Source organism: Henckelia pumila, chromosome 3 (assembly GCF_033568475.1).
Source record: "Henckelia pumila isolate YLH828 chromosome 3, ASM3356847v2, whole genome shotgun sequence".
Lineage (NCBI taxonomy): Eukaryota > Viridiplantae > Streptophyta > Magnoliopsida > Lamiales > Gesneriaceae > Henckelia > Henckelia pumila.
Window position 1 is genome coordinate 146070740 of NC_133122.1, and position 23220 is coordinate 146093959.

General features: G+C 36.4%; 1 protein-coding gene across 1 annotated transcript; it reads left to right on the forward strand.

The window, feature by feature from the left end:
- Positions 1-11651: 11651 nt before the first annotated feature.
- Positions 11652-17981, forward strand: LOC140890650 (DNA replication licensing factor MCM5). Its single transcript, XM_073298591.1, has 18 exons — positions 11652-11951; positions 12598-12741; positions 12834-13013; positions 13101-13199; positions 13323-13459; positions 13540-13645; positions 13769-13903; positions 14337-14414; positions 14588-14692; positions 14827-14918; positions 15007-15139; positions 15234-15329; positions 15569-15660; positions 15750-15840; positions 16426-16535; positions 17267-17396; positions 17474-17575; positions 17684-17981. The coding sequence occupies exons 1-18, from the start codon at positions 11664-11666 to the stop codon at positions 17765-17767; spliced, it is 2202 nt and encodes a 733-aa protein (XP_073154692.1). The 5' UTR covers positions 11652-11663; the 3' UTR covers positions 17768-17981.
- The last annotated feature ends 5239 nt before the right edge of the window (positions 17982-23220 follow it).

Below are 23220 nucleotides of genomic sequence, written 5' to 3' on the forward strand. Positions count from 1 at the left end.
TGAGTTTTAATAAAGAATGAGTAGAGTATTATTCACACAGAGACTGAATAATTAATATTACACTTAATATTCGTAACTAGTACGACTTAATCCTAGTTAAAGCTAGGATATTGGCAAGATTCTAGATTTCGAAAGTTTTTTTGCAATATTAAAGAATTAACTCACAGATAAGAGGCAATGAATGAGATAATTATAGAGATGCGACTTCTATCATGTCTTTTCTCAATGAGTAGGGATGACAACGGGGCGGGTTTGGCTAAACCCGGGACTCACCCCGTCTCCCTTTGGACCCGTCCCGCCCCGCGAACTCGGAGGGTTCAATCCGGGTTAGACCCGTTGAACCCATCATAAATTAAATAATTTTAAATTTATTAAAATAAAAAAATAAAAAGTTTAAAAATTAACAAATATCATTAAATTTAAAATAGGCCAATACATGATAAGACATGCCGGTTCGTCAAAAATCTGGTAGGCTGGAAATCTCCAATGCGTGTTTTTCCACGAGGGTGAGTTTTAATAAAGAATGAGTAGAGTATTATTCACACAGAGACTGAATAATTAATATTACACTTAATATTCGTAACTAGTACGACTTAATCCTACTTAAAGCTAGGATATTGGCAAGATTCTAGATTTCGAAAGTTTTTTTGCAATATTAAAGAATTAACTCACAGATAAGAGGCAATGAATGAGATAATTATAGAGATGCGACTTCTATCATGTCTTTTCTCAATGAGTAGGGATGACAACGGGGCGGGTTTGGCTAAACCCGAGACTCACCCCGTCTCCCTTTGGACCCGTCCCGCCCCGCGAACTCAGAGGGTTCAATCCGGGTTAGACCCGTTGAACCCATCATAAATTAAATAATTTTAAATTTATTAAAATAAAAAAATAAAAAGTTTAAAAATTAACAAATATCATTAAATTTAATTTCAAATATAAATTTTTAACATTTAAAACAAAAAAAATTATTCTCAAAAGTTTAAATTTATTAACTTGTAATTAATTAATATTTATTTATTAGCTAAAAAACATTATAATGATTTATTTTTATACTAAACATATCATAATAAAATAAATTCATTTCAATCCAATAATATTACACATTCAAATTATGGATAAAATATTAATTATTTAGTATAATAATATAATTATATATTATTAATATTACATATATATTTTATATTTATATATATACATGAATATTTTAAATTTATATATATAATACTTTGGCAGTGCGAGTCCGGGGCGGGTTTGGCCAAACCCGAGACCCGCCCCGGACCCGCTTATGAACCCGCTTTGGCGGGTCCAGACCCGCCCCGTCGGGGCGGGTTTGATGCGGAGGCGGGTTTAGACCCGCCCCGTTGCCATCCCAATCAATGAGTCAGTTCGAGGGTTCTTTGGATTTATTTGCCAGGATTTCGATGATTATCTATCCCTTTTCTCAGGCATGAACAAATTTTAATTATCTAAAATAGACTTGTAATATTTCTATCAACAATCTAATTCCAAATAACATGAATGATATAGAAATCATTTCAGGCTTCAAAGGTGTTATATGTCTTTTGACATTATGTTCACCAACAAAGTGATTTCCTAACTCTTGTTTGAATTTCCCTTTCCAAGTGACAAAATTAAACATACAAATTAATCAATTTATGACCAATAAACTAAAAGCAATAAGAACAGCGAAACACCAATAAATTAAATAAAGAACTCAACTAAACATGTACAAAGATTTACAAACATGATTTCAGTCTCGCTATAACATCCCTCTAGATGAAAAATTTAGTTCATGATGAAATCCATAAAATATGAAAGCATGGTTTCAAAACAAGTCATCCGAATAAAAGTCTAAGGAAGATAATAATTAGAACAAAGTGGAGGTCGCGCTCTCTGTCCCTGGATCAATGCAATCTTCGTCTCTTTTTCCAAATCTTCAACTTCCGGTGTTCTTTTTTTCTCACGTGCAGTGCCCGCCTGAAACGCCTAATACTAATAAAATGCGGAAAAAACTTTTTTTTTTTTTTTTTTATTACTATACTATATACATATACGCCCATACATATATGTATAAACTTTAAAAATATATTACAAATAAAAACTCGTTTAATAAAAATAATAAACATTTATTTGATAAAATCTTGAGCCATGCAATAAATAGAATAATGTCTACTAAAATCATGAAAATTCAATAATTAATTATAACCAATAAAAACATAAAAATATCCTAAATATAACTCATGCATAAATAAATTCCTAGCGAGACGGTCACGGGGCCACTGCCATGCTCGCTCATACGTCCTCGCCACCGGTAGGAGCTACATCATACTCACCTGCACCATATAAGCGTAGTGAGCCTAGAGGCTCAACATGTCTAATCCTTTATAACAAGGTTAAAAATAATGCATCACGTAAATACTAATACATATACATGTACATGAGCATGCGTGGAAACATTTTTCATAACATAAATGCTTAATTATAAATCTTATACATAACATAACTTTCTTCATCATACATAACATAATTGAGCATGTCATAAACATAAAAACTGTGTATGGTCATATCCATGAATGTGACTAATAACTGTGCCGACTGATCAGTCTAAAGAACCATCGTACGTGGCGGTGGATAAATCCACCTCTATGCTGGTAGTAAACTACCTCTGTGCCAGTGGTAAAACCCACTTCTATGCCGGTAGTAGAACTACCTCTGTGTCAGTGGTAGAACCCACTTCTATGCTGTCACATCACTTCAATTTCCATAAAAATATTTTTCATGCTCAATTCTTAATCATAAACACATCATAAAATATTTCATGTATGCATGCACTTAAAATATGTCCGTAATATATATTTAATTAATTTTAATAATAAATATACTTTTACTTAAAATAGACTTCATGCATAAAAATAATTAAATATATATTCCGGACTTAGTTTATTTTCATGGGTTGGTCCAGACTGCTGGTCTCTCTACTAAACCCCTTAACTGACTTAAAGCCTGTTAACTAACTTAAAGCCCATAATTAAATAACTAATTTTAAAAATTATAATTTTTACTAAAATAAAATACTTAAATGTTATTGGGCTTAAATAAAAATATTTAGGCCCAATAACTAATTAAATTCATAAAAATTCCTAGACTGACCCAATAAAATCACTGACTAGCCCAAAAATTCCGATGGGCCCACGGGCCCATAAAATTATTGGGTTAACTTAAAAATAATTTAAAAAGCCCAAATAAAATTATTTGGAAGCCCAAATAATTTTATTTCTAATTAAATGGCCCAAAAATCCAATTAAACCATTAAACATTTAAAAATTAAAATACTCGAGCCCGGCCCACCTAGCCCGGACCCGGACCTACCTGACCCGACCCTAGACCCTACTGACCCGACCCACTACCCTGACCCGACCCGGAACCACCCAGAACCCACCTACCCGATCCCCTCTCCTCTCCTTTCCCATGCTGCGCGTGCAGTTCGGGCAGCAGCCTTTCAGGGGCTGCTGCCGCCTCGGTCCGGCCACTACTGGCCGGACCGCCGCCGGCAGGACCTTCCCAGGGTCCTGCCGGTTCGAACCCAACAGGTGCTCGGCTGGTTCATGCCCTAGCATGACCAGCCGAGCCCCTCTTCCCCATAACCCTAAACTGTCGCCTCCCATGACCAAACCTTGCACCAGCTTGAACCCAACCGTGAACCAGCCTGAACCCCTGGACCCAGCTCGACCCTAGGCACCCTAGGACACCCCTTGACCGAGCCACAACCTCTGGACCGAACCATGCAACAGAAACGTGAACCATGACATGAAACAATCAACGATCATGCATCAACCATAAATAAACTAGCATAAATTCGAAACATTCATATGGAATCTGAGAAGAAAACATCATGTCTGGTTAATAGCTCATATGGTGGCCAAAATAAGGAAATATACATGCCTTTGATAATTATTGGATAACGATTGATGCGTTTACGGGACTCCGGGATGACGAACGGACCGAAAACCTTCAAAGGTGGAGCTTGGTTGGATCGGCTATGGAGTTTTCTGCCAAGGAAGATGATGGAGGCGTGAAGGAGAGGGTGGAAGAAAAAGTTATCGGCTCAATCATATAGTGGTAGGGTAGGTTTAGGTTTTAAATAGATTAAATAGAATAAAATAGAATATTAATTAATATAATATAGTTAGGTAGATAATATGACATAAAATATAAATTTTTAAACTAATAAAATTAATAATAAATCTGATATTAAACCAAAATCCCGAAATAATAACTTTGGGAATTTTTAAATATTAATAAAAGTCAATAAAATGACTTATTTTGACTAAAAATCAATTATTAAATAAATATATAACTAAATACTAAAATTTTCTTGACAAAATATCTTAAAATAATATTTTAAGGCTCATAAAACTCATAAAATATTTTTGGCTAAATATTTTGGTATCTCGTCCGTCCACGGTCCCGTCTACGCGATCAAAACCAATTAATTTCCATAAATCACAAAAATCACTAATTTTGGGTTAAATGCTAAAATAACTTAAATCATGCATATAAATCACATAATAACACATAAATTCATTTAACCCTTATTTTAAAATTAATTTCTCCTAATTATGCATGCGAATTTACGTATTAAAATTTCCGGGTGTTACAATTCTCCCCCCCTTAAATTGAATTTCGTCCTCGAAATCCGACGGATCAAATTCTAATAACGGAGTTCTTCAAAATCCAATTCGCTAAACTCATTATCACATATCTAGTTCCCAGGTTTCGGTATCCCAAAAGTAATGCTTCTGCTGCGCACTCTGATAAACAAAATATTTTTAACTTCACCAAAGTTCCCTTAAAAGAATAGGTTAGGGCATACCGGACATCAAAGTGGTGTTTGGGTCTGCCCCAGCTGCTTGCATGACAAACACCCTCCCTGTGGTGTTCTTCTTCCTTGGACAATTTACGGACATGTGCCCCGGCTCCTTGCAATGGAAACACACATTCGACCCACTTAGGCACAGACCCGAATGTGGTTTCTGACACTTCGGGCAAAGTGGTACTCCTCCTGCCTTAGGGGCCCCGCCCCTCTGTTGCTGCTGCTGCTGACCCTGCTGATTCTGCTGGTTAAGGTCCTTAGATGGCCCTGTGTACTGTTTCTTCGTGGGTGGCTGCGAAGATGGTTGATAAGATTCCAGCTGGAGCTGTCTCTTACGCTGCTGTTCCTTCTGGATCTCTCTCCGACCCTCCTCGGAACGCAAGGCTCTACTCACTGCAGACTCGTATGTAAAGACGTCTGCCATGCGCACATCATGCCTGATCTCAGCCTTCAGGCCCTCCACAAACTGTCGCAGCTTCTCCTGCGGACTGTCAGCAATCATGGGCACAAAGCGACAGCCCCTCTCAAACTGGCTCACATACTCCACAACAGACCTGTCCCCCTGACGGAGACTCATGAACTCACGGATCATGCGACTGCGCACATCCTCAGTGAAGTACTTGGCGTAGAAGATACGCCTGAACTCTGTCCACGTCAGCGTGGGCGAGTGGACTCCCCTAACTGCACCCTCCCACCAAAGGGCTGCATCTCCTCTCATCATGTACGTCGCACAGTTCACCCTGTCGGTGTCTGTGATCCCCATGTAATCAAAGATGGACTCAAGAGAGCGAATCCATCCCTCAGCCACCAAAGGATCGGTGGTCCCAGTAAACTCTTTAGGTCCCTTCTTCTGGAACCTCTCAGCCACGTCCTCCTCATGGGATAGTCTGGGACGTGCAGCCTGCTGCTCCAACAGAGCAGTAATCCCTGCCATCATCGTAGCACTGGCCTGCTCCAGTGCTGTCATAGGGTTCTGCGGAGGTGGCGGTGGAGGTGGAGGTCTTCCGCGTCTATTCATCTGTCTGGGAGGCATTCTGTACCACCACATATTTCTTTACGTAAATCGCAATGCATAACTAAGGGTTTCAAAAATCTTACTGAACATGAAATACTTAAAATTAATACATATGCTCCTTTTAAATCTTATTAAAAACATTTAAAACTTACAGACCAGTAGCAGGATTTCTGAGCTTCACGTGGCAGATGGACACCCTCCGAGGACCGTGCTCTGATACCAATTGAAACGCCTAATACTAATAAAATGCGGAAAAAACTTTTTTTTTTTTTTTTTTATTACTATACTATATACATATACGCCCATACATATATGTATAAACTTTAAAAATATATTACAAATAAAAACTCGTTTAATAAAAATAATAAACATTTATTTGATAAAATCTTGAGCCATGCAATAAATAGAATAATGTCTACTAAAATCATGAAAATTCAATAATTAATTATAACCAATAAAAACATAAAAATATCCTAAATATAACTCATGCATAAATAAATTCCTAGCGAGACGGTCACGGGGCCACTGCCATGCTCGCTCATACGTCCTCGCCACCGGTAGGAGCTACATCATACTCACCTGCACCATATAAGCGTAGTGAGCCTAGAGGCTCAACATGTCTAATCCTTTATAACAAGGTTAAAAATAATGCATCACGTAAATACTAATACATATACATGTACATGAGCATGCGTGGAAACATTTTTCATAACATAAATGCTTAATTATAAATCTTATACATAACATAACTTTCTTCATCATACATAACATAATTGAGCATGTCATAAACATAAAAACTGTGTATGGTCATATCCATGAATGTGACTAATAACTGTGCCGACTGATCAGTCTAAAGAACCATCGTACGTGGCGGTGGATAAATCCACCTCTATGCTGGTAGTAAACTACCTCTGTGCCAGTGGTAAAACCCACTTCTATGCCGGTAGTAGAACTACCTCTGTGTCAGTGGTAGAACCCACTTCTATGCTGTCACATCACTTCAATTTCCATAAAAATATTTTTCATGCTCAATTCTTAATCATAAACACATCATAAAATATTTCATGTATGCATGCACTTAAAATATGTCCGTAATATATATTTAATTAATTTTAATAATAAATATACTTTTACTTAAAATAGACTTCATGCATAAAAATAATTAAATATATATTCCGGACTTAGTTTATTTTCATGGGTTGGTCCAGACTGCTGGTCTCTACTAAACCCCTTAACTGACTTAAAGCCTGTTAACTAACTTAAAGCCCATAATTAAATAACTAATTTTAAAAATTATAATTTTTACTAAAATAAAATACTTAAATGTTATTGGGCTTAAATAAAAATATTTAGGCCCAATAACTAATTAAATTCATAAAAATTCCTAGACTGACCCAATAAAATCACTGACTAGCCCAAAAATTCCGATGGGCCCACGGGCCCATAAAATTATTGGGTTAACTTAAAAATAATTTAAAAAGCCCAAATAAAATTATTTGGAAGCCCAAATAATTTTATTTCTAATTAAATGGCCCAAAAATCCAATTAAACCATTAAACATTTAAAAATTAAAATACTCGAGCCCGGCCCACCTAGCCCGGACCCGGACCTACCTGACCCGACCCTAGACCCTACTGACCCGACCCACTACCCTGACCCGACCCGGAACCACCCAGAACCCACCTACCCGATCCCCTCTCCTCTCCTTTCCCATGCTGCGCGTGCAGTTCGGGCAGCAGCCTTTCAGGGGCTGCTGCCGCCTCGGTCCGGCCACTACTGGCCGGACCGCCGCCGGCAGGACCTTCCCAGGGTCCTGCCGGTTCGAACCCAACAGGTGCTCGGCTGGTTCATGCCCTAGCATGACCAGCCGAGCCCCTCTTCCCCATAACCCTAAACTGTCGCCTCCCATGACCAAACCTTGCACCAGCTTGAACCCAACCGTGAACCAGCCTGAACCCCTGGACCCAGCTCAACCCTAGGCACCCTAGGACACCCCTTGACCGAGCCACAACCTCTGGACCGAACCATGCAACAGAAACGTGAACCATGACATGAAACAATCAACGATCATGCATCAACCATAAATAAACTAGCATAAATTCGAAACATTCATATGGAATCTGAGAAGAAAACATCATGTCTGGTTAATAGCTCATATGGTGGCCAAAATAAGGAAATATACATGCCTTTGATAATTATTGGATAACGATTGATGCGTTTACGGGACTCCGGGATGACGAACGGACCGAAAACCTTCAAAGGTGGAGCTTGGTTGGATCGGCTATGGAGTTTTCTGCCAAGGAAGATGATGGAGGCGTGAAGGAGAGGGTGGAAGAAAAAGTTATCGGCTCAATCATATAGTGGTAGGGTAGGTTTAGGTTTTAAATAGATTAAATAGAATAAAATAGAATATTAATTAATATAATATAGTTAGGTAGATAATATGACATAAAATATAAATTTTTAAACTAATAAAATTAATAATAAATCTGATATTAAACCAAAATCCCGAAATAATAACTTTGGGAATTTTTAAATATTAATAAAAGTCAATAAAATGACTTATTTTGACTAAAAATCAATTATTAAATAAATATATAACTAAATACTAAAATTTTCTTGACAAAATATCTTAAAATAATATTTTAAGGCTCATAAAACTCATAAAATATTTTTGGCTAAATATTTTGGTATCTCGTCCGTCCACGGTCCCGTCTACGCGATCAAAACCAATTAATTTCCATAAATCACAAAAATCACTAATTTTGGGTTAAATGCTAAAATAACTTAAATCATGCATATAAATCACATAATAACACATAAATTCATTTAACCCTTATTTTAAAATTAATTTCTCCTAATTATGCATGCGAATTTACGTATTAAAATTTCCGGGTGTTACAACCTCCTATTTTTCTGTGTAAAAACCTAGATTATCCAAAAATAGGCTAGGAAAATCTTCTTAAATTTCAAGAGTTTAAATTTCCACAAATACTATATCTAGTTGGCACAGGGGTGCCCAAGGACATGTGCGTGTGTGCCTAAAGTATGACTTCGGACTCTTGGTGTAGGGCAGGCACGGGGGAGCAGGGGTAGCGCATGGCGCTTGTGAAGTGGCGCGGGTGCGCCTGCAACAATGGTTTGCTTCTTGATTCATTCTTTATAGTTTATACATCTTATTTTTTTATGCAGCACCGCTTTGGTCTTTTATCCTCCATTTAGGGGTGGGACTATGCTGCACCTGGAGTTTTTCTCCAGGTGCAGCACAGCCGATGGATCAATGCCTCCACATGAAATCACGTGGGACCCACATGATTTCAAGTGAGCCCTCCCATGATCCAACGGCTAAGCTCCACCAGGTGTAACACACCTGGTGGAACATAGTCTCACCCCCATTTAGGTCACGATTCCATGACATTATTTACTTTTCCGCGACGACAAAAAGACAAAAAAAACGCATAATTTTGCTCAATAAAAATAAAAATTCCAAGTAACATATATGAAATTGCACTTATCACCCAATCCAACCTAATCCAAAGTAAGTTGCGGGTTATGTGAGCTAACACAAAAAAAGAATAAAAATAAAAATCCCTATAATTAATCAAATGTTAATTTCATAAATAAATATATTTATAAAAAATATCAATAAAATTATTAATTATTGATCTCACACTTGTACATTTCATACAAGGTAAATAATACAAAAAAAATCACATATATATATATATATATATATATATCACCATAAATCTATTATACACATTTTTTAAAAAAATAATTTTCCTTCTAGACCCGCGAGCCAACCCGAGCCCGTGTTGTCTGGGCACGTGACGTGCACGGGCTGGCCAATTTAGGCATTCTTTTAAATGGGATGACAATTTTCAATTCAAATCACTTAAATTGTATAATTGTTTGGTGGGGTAGCTGATCTGAAGTGCTCAACCCAATTGGACGGCTCTACGAGCGTTTGACCTATGGTAATGCATTCGATTCTTTCTATCAACATTTATCGCATAAACAAATCAGGGATAATTCATTAAAATATCCCTCTAGTTTCAAGAGAGTCTCAATTATGTCCTTAATGTTTTTCCAAGGTCATTTATATCCCTCATGTTTTGCATTGTGTCTCAAATTTATCCTCGCCGTCAAGTCTCGTGATAATTTCTTCAACCACTAACAGAAGATTTGACGGTGGGGACAGATTTGGGACACAATTCAAAATATCAAGGATATAAATCGCCTCAAAAAAATATTAAGGACATAATTGAGACTCTCTTGAAAGTAGAGGGATATTTTAATGAATTATCTTCATTAAGGGAATTATCACGAGAGCTGCATGTGATAATATTTGCTCGAATTAAAAGTCCAATTCCACTCTATTCAACCCTAATTCACAACTCGCTTCCTTGTTTACTCCTTAAATTCTCTCAAATTCTCTCTATGTCATCATGAAATTCTCTCCAATTCTGGATAACGCGAATTAATACAAAACCGTGAAAGAATTTCATGCAATTCCAGGTGAGAAAAGATCGTATCCGGCGACTGGTTACGGATCTGAATCCAAAATGGGTTATGAAAAACATGTCAATGGGTCGGGTAATGCCCGACATACTTATCATACACACCGAAGATCTCATCGTTTTAAACGAGAAGCCGGGTGGGAATCCATTAACGATCCGGTACTGAACCTCTTCTCTACAACCGGACTAACCGACATAAATAAAATATTCACCGTGCTCAAACCCAACACAATCCCAAGACTCTACCACTCATCAGCCATCTTATTCCATATGGCAGAATCCTAGTGGGGGAAAGCAATCCGAACGTAAGGTACACCTTCACAAGCGCAAGGTAGTCACGTGAGGAGTGCTGAATGAGGCGATTTGGGAATTAAGGTTAAAGAGAATATAATTAAGCTTTTAATTTGGGAAAATATCTTCACGTGTATCTCTCATGATAATTTCGCCAACCATAAACAATAGACTTGATGGCGACGATGAATTTGAGACACAATGCAAAACATGAAGGATATAAATGACCCTGAAAAAATATTAAGGACATAATCAGAACTCGGTTAAAACTGGAGGGATATTTTAATGAACTATCCCGTCAACCACTAACAGAATACTTGATGGTGGGAACAGATTTGACACACAGTTCAAAACATGAGAGATGTAAGCCTCGAAAAAACATTAAGGACATAATTGAGACTCTTTTAAAACTAGAGGGATATTCATTTTTAATGAATTATCCCAACAAATCACACAATATTTACTTAATATGGTTTTACCTATAAAATAATTCACAAACTATTATATTAGCTCGATGTTTTCCTCCGTACCTAGTGACCGATGGTAAGAAGGGAAAGTTCTATGCCACCCCAAAGGGCACTGCCCTGGGGTGGCGTGACAGAGCATGATTGGTTAAAATTAGTGGTCTCACATGAGGTCCATTGATTTTAATGAATCATGAGTTTACACGCCACCTCCAAGGCAGTGCCATTAGGATGTCATAGAATTTCTCGGTAAGAAGATACGATTGTTATTAAATATAAGATTACATATTATATCGTATTATTTTATTTATTAAATGGGAGAAAGAAATGAAACTTTATTTATTTATTTTTTCAGTTGCTGAATGCATCTGACACGTGCTCGTCACGTGGTTCATATTTCCCGCCAAAGTACTCCCGCCAGAAACAGCTAGTTAAGTAAACTTACTTCATCACCCGCCGTCTCCATTTTCATTTCCACACAAACACAGAGAGAAGATATGTCTGGCTGGGACGAGGGAGGGATATACTACAGCGACCAGGCTCAGTTCCCCCGCGGCGGCGGAGGTGACTCGGAGACGGTGAATCGGCACGCCGTGCTTCAGCGATTCAAGGAATTCATCAGGAATTTCCAGCGCAAGAGCCTGCCTAATGTTTTCCCTTACAGAGAAGCTCTGTTGTCCAACCCTGAATATCTGCTCGTCAATCTCGCCGATCTCATCTCTTACGATCCCGACCAAACCCTTCCCCAATTCCTTCGCCAAAACCCTGCTGAGTACCTTCCCCTGGTAAGTGTGATCCTTCATCTTCTGCTGGGCTTGCTTGTGGACTGAAATTGAGTAAAATTTGATCTTTTCTAGTTAAAAGAATTAGTGCAAATTGTTGTGCTGTGGCAAATCTACATTATGGCCGTTTTGGGCAAATCTATATATTGATGGTATGCTTCCTTGCTAATCTATATCTGAAAACTGTCTCATTTGGCTCCCCAAAACTGCGATGAAGCCAAAGGAAGCACGATTCTCAATGAAACACTTGCATGATACAAGTTTTTTTACGAGCCTTTTTTGTTTAAAAAATAAAAATAAAATTGATGCACTTGTAGCTATTTTAAAAGTAAAAACTTAACGGGATCACTCTAGAACATGAAACCACAATGTCAATGAATGTTCACTTATTGTTTCGTTAGACTGACTCTTATTTTGAAATAAATTGTTTGCTATTTTTTTCGCAATAGTGTTGAATTATTTATTTATTTTAATTTAATTAATCAACGCATGATTAAATCCCAACAGACAAATTTTCTAGCTTTGTCACTGTAAGTTTAAATCCTACCACATTTCTCTAATTGTTGATGATGCCTAAAATGTATGTTGTTAAAGCTCACTTCATTGATATACTAAGCATGCCTACTTTTTTGTTTTGAATATGAAACAGTTCGAAAGTGCAGCAGCAGAAGTACTGGCAGGTCTTAAATCAAGGGTTGCTGGAGAAACTGGTGAAATGGAAGAACCAACGACTGGGGAAGTGCAAGTATTGTTGAGATCAGATCAGGATCCAATATCAATGAGATCAATGGGGGTTAGTTGATTTGCGCATTTTAGTGCCTTCAATCTGCTGAGAGTGTGCATTTTAATGAAATCACCAGCGTCTTTTGGTATTGTGACATGCAGGCACAATATATTTCAAAACTGGTTAAGGTGTCTGGGATTGTTATTGCAGCATCAAGAACCAAGGCAAAAGCAACATACGTGACGTTGTTGTGCAAGAACTGTAAGAACGTAAAGCTTGTTCCATGCCGTCCCGGGCTTGGTGGAGCTATCATGCCTAGATCTTGTGATCACATCCCTCAGGTTCTTAACATAAACATTTATCTGAACACCTTTTCAAATTCTGCCTAGTTTAATTGGAATGATATGCTGACTGCTGTCATCTCACAGGCTGGGGAAGAACCATGCCCACTTGATCCATGGATTGTGCTTCCAGATAAAAGCAAGTACGTCGATCAACAGACACTAAAATTGCAGGAAAATCCTGAGGTATGTGCTTTATTCTGTAGAGATAAACTTCTATGCAGATATGGTCTCTGTCGTCGGTGTTCTTTAAAGTTGATATTATCTTATAATCTTTAGTGGTTATATGGGCTTTTTTTTTAATCCAAGGATGTGCCTACTGGAGAGTTGCCAAGGAACATACTTTTATCTGTTGATAGGCATCTGGTGCAAACAATCGTTCCCGGGACAAGGTTGACCATTATTGGAATTTACAGTATCTTTCAAGCTGCCAACTCCTCTGCTTCGTAAGAAATCTGTTCCTGAATGAATAAGAATCCAAAATATGTATCCTCATTATGTGACGTGTTCAGTATTTTTTGAGCAGCCACAAAGGAGCAGTTGCAATTAGACAACCCTATATCCGGGTGGTTGGCCTAGAGGAAACATCTGAGGCTAATTCCCGAGGTCCAACCAATTTCACTCGAGAGGAGGTAGCAATCATTGTCATAGTTTTCTTTGTTTCTAGTTATCGAATGTACAGATTTTTGATAGGTAGAGCTACATAATTCAGAAAATTTTATTAATAAATTTGTCTCCCCATCTTACCCTTTCAGATTGAAGAATTCAAAAAATTTTCGTCGGATAAAAATGCATATGAGAAAATTTGCTCTAAGATTGCTCCATCCATATTTGGTCATGATGATGTGAAGAAGGCCGTTGCCTGCCTTTTGTTTGGAGGTTCTAGGAAGGTATGCAATAAACTGGTCATCTGTGTTAATTTTAGTTAAAAGTTCACCTGCTGCGCACTTAGGCAAGACAGGGCTCTGCCCTTCTATGCGGGTGTGATCTTTAGTGATGTCCACTCCTTGGCATGGCTGAATGTATGAGGTGTATTTTGTATGCGTCTTTAATGCAGGATTGTTATTTTCAGATGAAATGCAATGTGACTCTATATTGCTTTTTATGTCAAATATATGTTTGTTTTATTTTCGTTCAATATTGTTGGTTTATATTGGATACTGTGCAAATGAACTGTTTTCACACATCCAAGTCCTAGAATATCACTAGCAACGAGACTTAAGTGCATCCATGTGTCTCAAATCGCATTGTGACTTTAAAAACTCCAGTATCGATATTATTATTTTGTTCAATTTCTTGAAAATCACTCCTTTGCTGATGCAGATTTTGCCTGACGGTGTAAAACTGAGAGGTGACATCAATGTGTTGCTTTTGGGGGATCCATCCACAGCGAAATCACAGGTTAGCTTAATTAATTTATCATGTATTTTCATCATATATATGGGAAACCTTTCCCATCATAGTTGGTACATCTTAAATTAGCTTTGGATTTTCATGTTATGGGATTTTTCTTTTATGCTGCATTAAATTTATGAAAATACATCTTTCAAAAGATGCACACTTTTACTGTGTAGTTTCTCAAGTTTGTTGAGAAGACAGCTCCGGTGGCTGTGTATACTTCTGGAAAAGGATCATCTGCTGCTGGTCTTACTGCTTCAGTCATTCGCGACAATAGCTCAGTAAGTTTTCACTCCTGTCTATTGCTTACAAGGTGCTATGGTCGTGATAAATAGCTATTGATTAATTTTGATTTAGCATGCATTATCTTTATACTTCATACAATGTTTGCAATGATTTTTACCAAAATATGCAGAGGGAATTTTATTTGGAAGGAGGTGCAATGGTCTTGGCGGATGGGGGTGTTGTTTGCATTGATGAATTTGACAAAATGAGGGCAGAAGACAGGTGATGACAGTATAATTTTATTGACATAAGAATTGATGTTTTACTGCTTACAACCGGAGTTTTTAGGAAAATTACATCTGGTATGCAGGGTGGCCATTCATGAAGCAATGGAGCAGCAGACTATTTCCATTGCTAAAGCAGGAATAACAACTGTTCTCAATTCGAGAACCTCTGTACTTGCTGCAGCCAATCCTCCGTCTGGGAGATATGATGATCTCAAGGCACGTTGCCTTGTTCTCCGAGTGCTTTCTTCTAATCAGTTTAAGGTTTTTTTTTATTGCAAAAGAGATTAACTAGCAACCATTTTGTTTGCAGACTGCACAAGACAACATTGATTTGCAGACCACAATCCTTTCAAGATTTGATTTGATTTTTATAGTGAAAGATATCAGAATGTACTCTCAAGACAAGGTACAAAAGTATTAATTACAGTTGGAACAACTTCAAGTTTGGTGTTGTCTACAGGCATGCATACACTTGTTAGCTTTTCTTAATGTGTCAGGTCGTATTTCTTGGACTAAATGAAGGCATACTCCAACTTGGTGGAAATGTTTTTTTTTTTAATCTCTATTTCCTGCTCCAAGAGAGCATACTCTAAAATAGCCGATGTACAAGGTGACGGTGCAGAATCTAATTTGATTCATTTGCAGAATATTGCCAGTCACATCATAAAAATCCATGCATCTGCTAATGCAGTAACAAGTGATTCAAGGACTTCGAAGGAGGATAACTGGCTGAAGAGGTCAATAATTTTGTGCAGAACATCTTTCAATTGTCATAATAGTTGCGTAACTGCATTCCCTTGTTGAAGTATTTAATTGTTTTGTGCAGGTACATTCAGTATGCTCGAACCGAGTGCCGTCCCCGTCTCTCAGAATCTGCTGCCACTTTGTTGCAAGAAACATATGTAAACATTAGACAGGTACTTGTCAACAAATCAATCAGAGTTAGGCTAAGATGATGCACTAAATGCCGAAATATTATCAGAATCTTTTGAGTTCTTACCACTTGAAACACTCAAGTTATTTGTCATGTTTTAATGGTAATATCGGTTTTATTGAGTTGGTTTCATCCCCTGGGTTTGCTACTGCAAAGATACAGGTGAATTATTATTTCTGCAATAGATTGAGCCAGTTATCAAGGTTTCAGATTCAAGGTTGAAAATTTTATTATCTCACGATCCATGAACTATCTTTGCATGTGCATTTCACCTTTAGATGCTAATCTAGATTCTAAGAAGAGCAGTAGACTCTTAGCAAATAAAGAACTGCAACTGATTTCAGTAGTCCATGTGAGCTAATAGGTGGACTGTTACTCTGAAGTCATTATTCTTCCTGGCAATCAATTTGTTTCATTGAGGAACCACAGTATTTTTATGGGTGCAGTATCAGTGTTGAGAATTCCTGTTTTTGGATCCAAGCATGAAATTTCACGTTTGTTGATGATGCAAATGTTCTTTTGATCAGATAAGTTTCTTCTGCTTCATTTGATATTTTGTTTCTTCTAGGACATGAGGCGTCAAGCAAATGAAACAGGGGAAACAGCTGTAATACCAATTACAGTCAGACAGTTGGAAGCTATTGTGAGGTTGAGTGAAGCAAGTGCCAGAATGACACTGTAAGTTATTACCTGTTGTATGTCCTCAGTATAAGATTGTAATGATTTCCTTTGCTTTTAAAAGTTGTTTCTGGTATTAACTATTCTACATTAAAAGGATAGTAAGATCTCAAGGGGAAGTTATAAGAATTCTTTTATGATATATGCAGACAATTCAACTTTTTTGTTGTTCAGTGATAGAGTAAACATCTGTTACTCTCCAACTAACCATGATTTCAAATTGTCGGGATATCTTACCTTAATGCTTGACAATAAATAAAGTGACCGTGTTTTCTTATTGTTCTTACATTGAAGTGATGGATTTGTGGTTGGGTATTTACTGCTGTCTGAACAATAACCTGAACGAAAATTCAAGAAAATTTTGGAACCAACATCTTGCTAATCACCCCCGAAAAGTGACATGTCAATATGCAAAGTTTGCTGCTTGTTATGGCTAGAAAAGGCAATTCTGAAGGTTCGGTTTGTAACATGGTAGTAAAACAAATAATTGGCAAGTAGAGAACACATTGCAAACAGAACGACTCCTTTCATATTTTATCATATACGAGATGGTTCCATCGATTACGTGTACACGACTTTGAAATGGAACAGGTCTGTGGCATTGAAGGTTTTGTTTTATTTCTTCCCCACCCCCCCTTAATGGTCGGGTTTTATGATATTATGCTTGTTGTGGTTTGATCTTTATCTTTAATTCTGAGTTAGGTGTTGTTTACAATCTTCCTGATAATCAGGTCAGATGTTGCCAATGACGAGCACGTTCGTGAAGCTATCAGACTCTTCAACAACTCAACTATAGATGCAGCACGTTCCGGTGTCCATCAACATATTAATTTAACTCCCGAGCTAGCAAATGAGATAAAGGTGAGATCATTCCGTCTGATTAGCCTTGTCTACAGTCTCGAAGTTGACTTGCCATGCTAACCCTTTGCCATGAACAGCAAGCTGAAACTCAGATAAAGAGAAGAATGGGAATAGGAATGCGTATATCAGAAAGACGTCTGATTGATGAGCTTACCAGGATGGGCATGAATGAATCCATAGTAAGGATAAATACTTTAATACACTTAGAAACGTATTACGTTGCTCTGAATTTAAGGTTCCCAATGCAGTATCTTGATGAGACTTTGCATGATTGGTGTTTATGTCAGGTGAGAAGAGCTCTGTTGATCATGCATCAGAGAGAGGAAGTTGAATACTCCCGAGAACGACGACAAATTGTTCGTAAAGCCTGATGCTTGGCCTCCCCTACATCGCGATAATGCTGGAATATATTTTTTCACCATTTCTTGTGGTGCAATGTGATATGTAACTTAAATTGTTGGTCAACACTAGCCCCCATTGAAGGGGTTCACTGTCTCATCTTATGGAGTCATGCTCATTGTTGTCCGTTGTATATTTGAACACTTGCGCCTAATTTTCAGTACCAAAACATGCATGAAAATGCCTTCTTCTGCTGGTGTTTTCTTTACGGCAATATTTTCCAACATTTGGATATGGAAAATATGCATATTTTTGAGTTTTTTTCCGCAAAAAAATACGTTTCATGTTTGTATGTTAGTTGTGTCCAAAATCCAAATTATATGATTTATGTTATACATTAGTTTAATTAATATTTTAGTACAAAAGGATAAATATAATAATGAAATCAGATCTTTTATATAAAAAGAAGGAAATAAATTTTTAATTTAGTATTATGTAGATTTGCTGGCCAAGAACCACATAATTATTGTTTGAGCAATGCTACATGTACAATCAAATTTGTACAACAATTTTTACATTACAAAGAATTCAATACAAAATTTTAATTTTTACATTACAAAGAATTCAATACAAAATTTTAATTTATCAAATATGACGACATTGTTTTATTGTTTTGAAAGAAAAATGTACGTACGTCTAAATCTTCCTATTTCATTTTATTTTTAGATTTCGTACCAATTCAAACAACAAACCAATTCATTTCTATAATCATATCGTTAATTCAAGGACGCATATTGAAAAATTAAATTAAACCATGGTTAGTTAGACACTTATTGTGTAGCAATATCCAAAACATTCATCGAATCTTCCAATTCAAAGCCCACAAAAAAAGTTTCAACAATACAGTTGGCCAAATCCAAAATTACAGATATACACGAAGATGTTCCAAGCACAAATATCCAATCAAGCAATCAACAATTATACTTTATTATTACTGCCGACTCCGTTACGTCCAATTTGGTACAATATTATTAGATTTTCCACGTTGACTTTTCAAATCATTATAAATACTTTGTGCCATGCATGGGATATATCATCAATCAATACAAGAAAATTATATATAAACTTTGCCGGTTTATGGTCGAACATGGGAGCTTAAGAATCCAAGGCAGCATGGAATCGGAGCTCCGGCGGTGGGGACGGGGCCTGGCGGGGGTGTGATGAGTTATTCTGATATATTGGGATTCAATGCAGATAACAATGCATCGGTGGTATTCGATAGGGCAACTGTATCCACGTACTCTTATGTTGGGACTAATTGGATTGGATATGATGATACAAATTCTGTGGAGTATAAGGTTAAGTTTGCCAAGGCTAAGGGTCTCGGGGGATACTTTTTCTGGGCACTTGGACTTGATAGCAACTGGACTCTTGCTGCAGCAGGTAACTCGAACATCTCGTACGAAAAATACACTCAAGAGTTCTTTCTCGATGTAGTATAGAATCAGCTGTTCACACTATATGTGACTCGAAATCAACAGAATATTATTAATCTTGTGATGATCTTGCGATTTTTTATGCTGATAGGCTAACGTCATATTAATTAATGTTTATTTCTCTGACATGCAGCTTCCAAGGCATGGGACAATGCAAACTGATGATTCAAGTATAAAAATTCTCCAGGGCTACATATATATATATTATTGTTGTTAAATTAGCTAGTTACCTCATACGAGATTAAGTAATGATCACAATTGGGTATTGTTTGCATTGTATTTGTATTTGTTTAAGATATTATTTTCTCTAGGCTCTAGCCATTCTTTGTTCTGCTGGCCGTTTGTATTTATGTATATGTGTAAAATCGCTAAAAAAATCCAATCATTTAAAAAAAAAAAAGAAAGAAAGAAAGAAAACAACCCAAAGACTTCACTGTATCCTATCAATATTTTTTCCGATATTCCACTCGTTTTCATTCGGTACATTTTCTCTTCGACGTATTCACTACCCTCTTAATTTCTTAGTTTTGGTCTAAATTAATTCAATATATGTTAGCAATGAATCTTTATATCATGATCATCAAGAAAGATAAGGTTCTGTTATAAAAAAAACCCTAGTCAAACATGACATCGGATTATTTCCATACACTAACTTTAAAATTTAGGTTATTTTGATCTAATTGCTGATGTGACACTAAAAAAATATTGGTGCGATATTGGAAAATGACGATGCGAGTTTGGAAAATGCTGACTTTTCAAACTTTCATGTCAGCAATTGGAGAAAAATTGCTGAAAATTAAAAGTGTAGCAAAACCAAAATTTGAAAATTTAGCCGACCAAAACAAAAAAAACAAATTAATGGACAAAAAAATATCATTTTTTCTTTTAGAAAAATAAACAAATAAATATATTTTATTACTCTATGTTACAACAAAAAAATATTGTTTCAGTTACTTACTAAGAAAACTTTCCTACTTTTATTTAGGAGAAATTGGAATTTTGGTTTTTAAAATTGCAATATACACAAATATAGTCTTGTTCCCCCTGCACCCAGGGGAACTTTGGGCGCCAGTTGACATGGCGCCCAGCTGGCGTCCAAGTCATTTTTTTTCTTTTTTTTAGTTTTTTTAAACACAAACTTTTAAGCCCAAATTTTTAAAAGTCCATTACAATATTATTGTCCCTTTCATTGCAGATTGTTTCCACCACCAAATCTTCTGCAATTTCCTCGCTCAATATATTCGTGCTATTTCTGTAAATCTCCTCCCATCACTGTTCGGTATCTGTTAGGAAGCCGATTCGAGATGACCGGTCTCCTAGAGAAGTAAAGAAGAACAGAGAAGATAAAGAGAGAATTTAGAGAAGAATGAGAAGTTTATTCATATTTCAGTTCTAAATGAGTTACATTGATATATTTGTATTTATACATTTTCTCTACCCACTTTACTAACTACTAAACTAACTACTAACTCTATCTAACTTCTTTCTAACTTCCACACAATCGTCTAGTTATATTTGATTTATCTTTTTTTATGTCTTTTCTCTATTTCTTGTCGTATCATTACCCAACCCGTCAAGAAAAACCTTGTCCTCAAGGTAGAAGTCAAGGTAAGTGCTCCAAGAGGCACAAGTTCATCCCAAGAAGTTTCTTCCACCGACAACCTGTCCCGCTGCACCAATATTTGAGCAATCTACCGCCACACCTTGTGTTGATTTGCCGAAAGACAAAAGTGGTGGAAAAAGTGGATAGTGGTTGATTTGCAAGTAGAGCCACTGACAAGGAGAATATTAGAACATGGTTTTTTCCAATAAATTCAACGGCATCAGCTAAAACAAGAAAAACTTGTCCCAGTAATGGTACACCACAATCAAAATCTGGAAATGCAGTAGGAGTTACATGGTTTTTGAACTGGTTGATTGCTTCCTGATTAGTGACATCTGTATTCTCGACAAACATTTCAGCAGCCACAAGCATTGCAATATTTTCAAAACTCTCTGCAACAATAGGAGAAAATGGTGCAAGAAACATTGGAAGGGACAACATGCGTGAATTTCTCATCGCTTCGTCCCCTTTCGGCGCTTCGGCCATCACCTCACTTAACAAGAATCCTTGTTTCTCGTCAACATTAACATTTTCTGGTTTTCTAATAGGACTGCCCAACATATTTTATCTTGCCGATAATTTCCATGGAGTTCGAAGTAGGGGTGTTCAAACTTCGGATAAAACCGAAAAAACCAAAAATTCAAACCGAAAAAACCAAACACCGAACCGAAAATCGAAATTTGAAATTCGGATATAAATGTTAAAACCGAAATTTATTTGGTTCGATTTCGGATTATATATCTCAAAACCGAACCGATCGAAAAAATCGAAATTTTATTAAATTAATAATTTTATTTATATAATGGTTTATATTATATATTTTATGAGATGATACCTAGTGAATAACGAATCATTTTTAATAATTTTTAGTTGATTTTTGTTTATTTAAGTCATTTAGACATTGAATTTAAATATTTTACAAAAAATCAATGATAACATATTATATTTTAAAATATATTTATAATAATAATTAAAATAATTATATCAAAACCGAAATAATCGAACCGATTTAGAAAAAACCGAACCGAACCGAAGGAAACTGTAAGGACCCGATTTTAATATGTTAATTAATTTGTGTGTTACAAATATGTATTATCAAATATCGATTTATAGACGATATTAAAATGCATATTTTATTTATAGAGCACACAAGAGTTGAAATAACTCGAACCGGGTCAAATTTTAACCCCGAATGAATAAAACAAGATACACATTAAACTAATACATATCTATTAAACTAAATATGGATATACATATATACGAATCTCTCTCTCCTCGTATTTTCCACCGGCTTCTGCGTCTTCTTCTTCCTTTTCATTTCAAACTTTTCTCGTTGATTCAAATCGTCGTATCTTTGCCGTTGGTAATCGATTTTCGAAAATAAATATAGTTCTGGAATCCTCGCGACGTAAGCTTTCTTTTGGTACCAATATTGTAAGGTTTTATCGCGTCGTTCGAAGCTCGAATTCCGACAGCCGCCGCCGTTCGCCACCTGCTTCTCCGCCGATCGCCGCTTGCTGCAGGAGAAAGGTTATTCAGGCTAGTTGGAGCTTTATTTCTTAGCTTTGAGGTAGATTTCGAGATTAAAGTTTCAAATTTTGGGAATTTTGATTCAATTGACTTTCGATAATTGATATTTGATTTATTATTGATTGTAGGTATTATATCGGAGTTGATTGAAGATATTGACTATTTTTCAGAAATTATTGGGGCAATATTTCAAATTTTCAGATTATTATAATTGGGGATTTTCGAATTTTAGTGTTGATTATTCATTAATGGAGTGTTTAGATGCTCTAGAAAATATAAATGCGAATTTTCGAAATTTGTAGGAATTTTTGAAAAAATTTAGATTATTCTAATTTCGGTATTTCGACGTTTAAGAGTCGTATATTCGATATTTGGACATTGATAGAATGCTTTGATATGAAATATGAAATTTTGGAAATGTTAGTTTGATTTTTAGATTTAGTTTCAATAATTCTCAGATTTGTACTAAGGATTAGGAATTAATATGCATAAATGGTTTTTCACAGGATTGGAGTATTCGAATAATACTTGAGATATTTCTGTGGTAAATTAAGTGCTGGTTGAGGTACGTATGAGCCGTTTAATTACGACGCCTATAATGGCATGTAATGATATTAAGTATTTTGTAATGAGTGATAACGTGTTTTATGTGCTTATGTGGATTATATGATTGCATTCACTCATTTACAATTTTTTATAACACGTTGAGCCTTGACTCCTTTGATTGCTATTGATATTGATCTCTTGAGATGTATTAAGTCATCGATGGAGCGAGTGACATTATTTAGTGCACTCCTGAGTTAGCACGAGATCGAGCGGGTAGCAACCGTGCTCTCGATGCTACGTATGACATTCC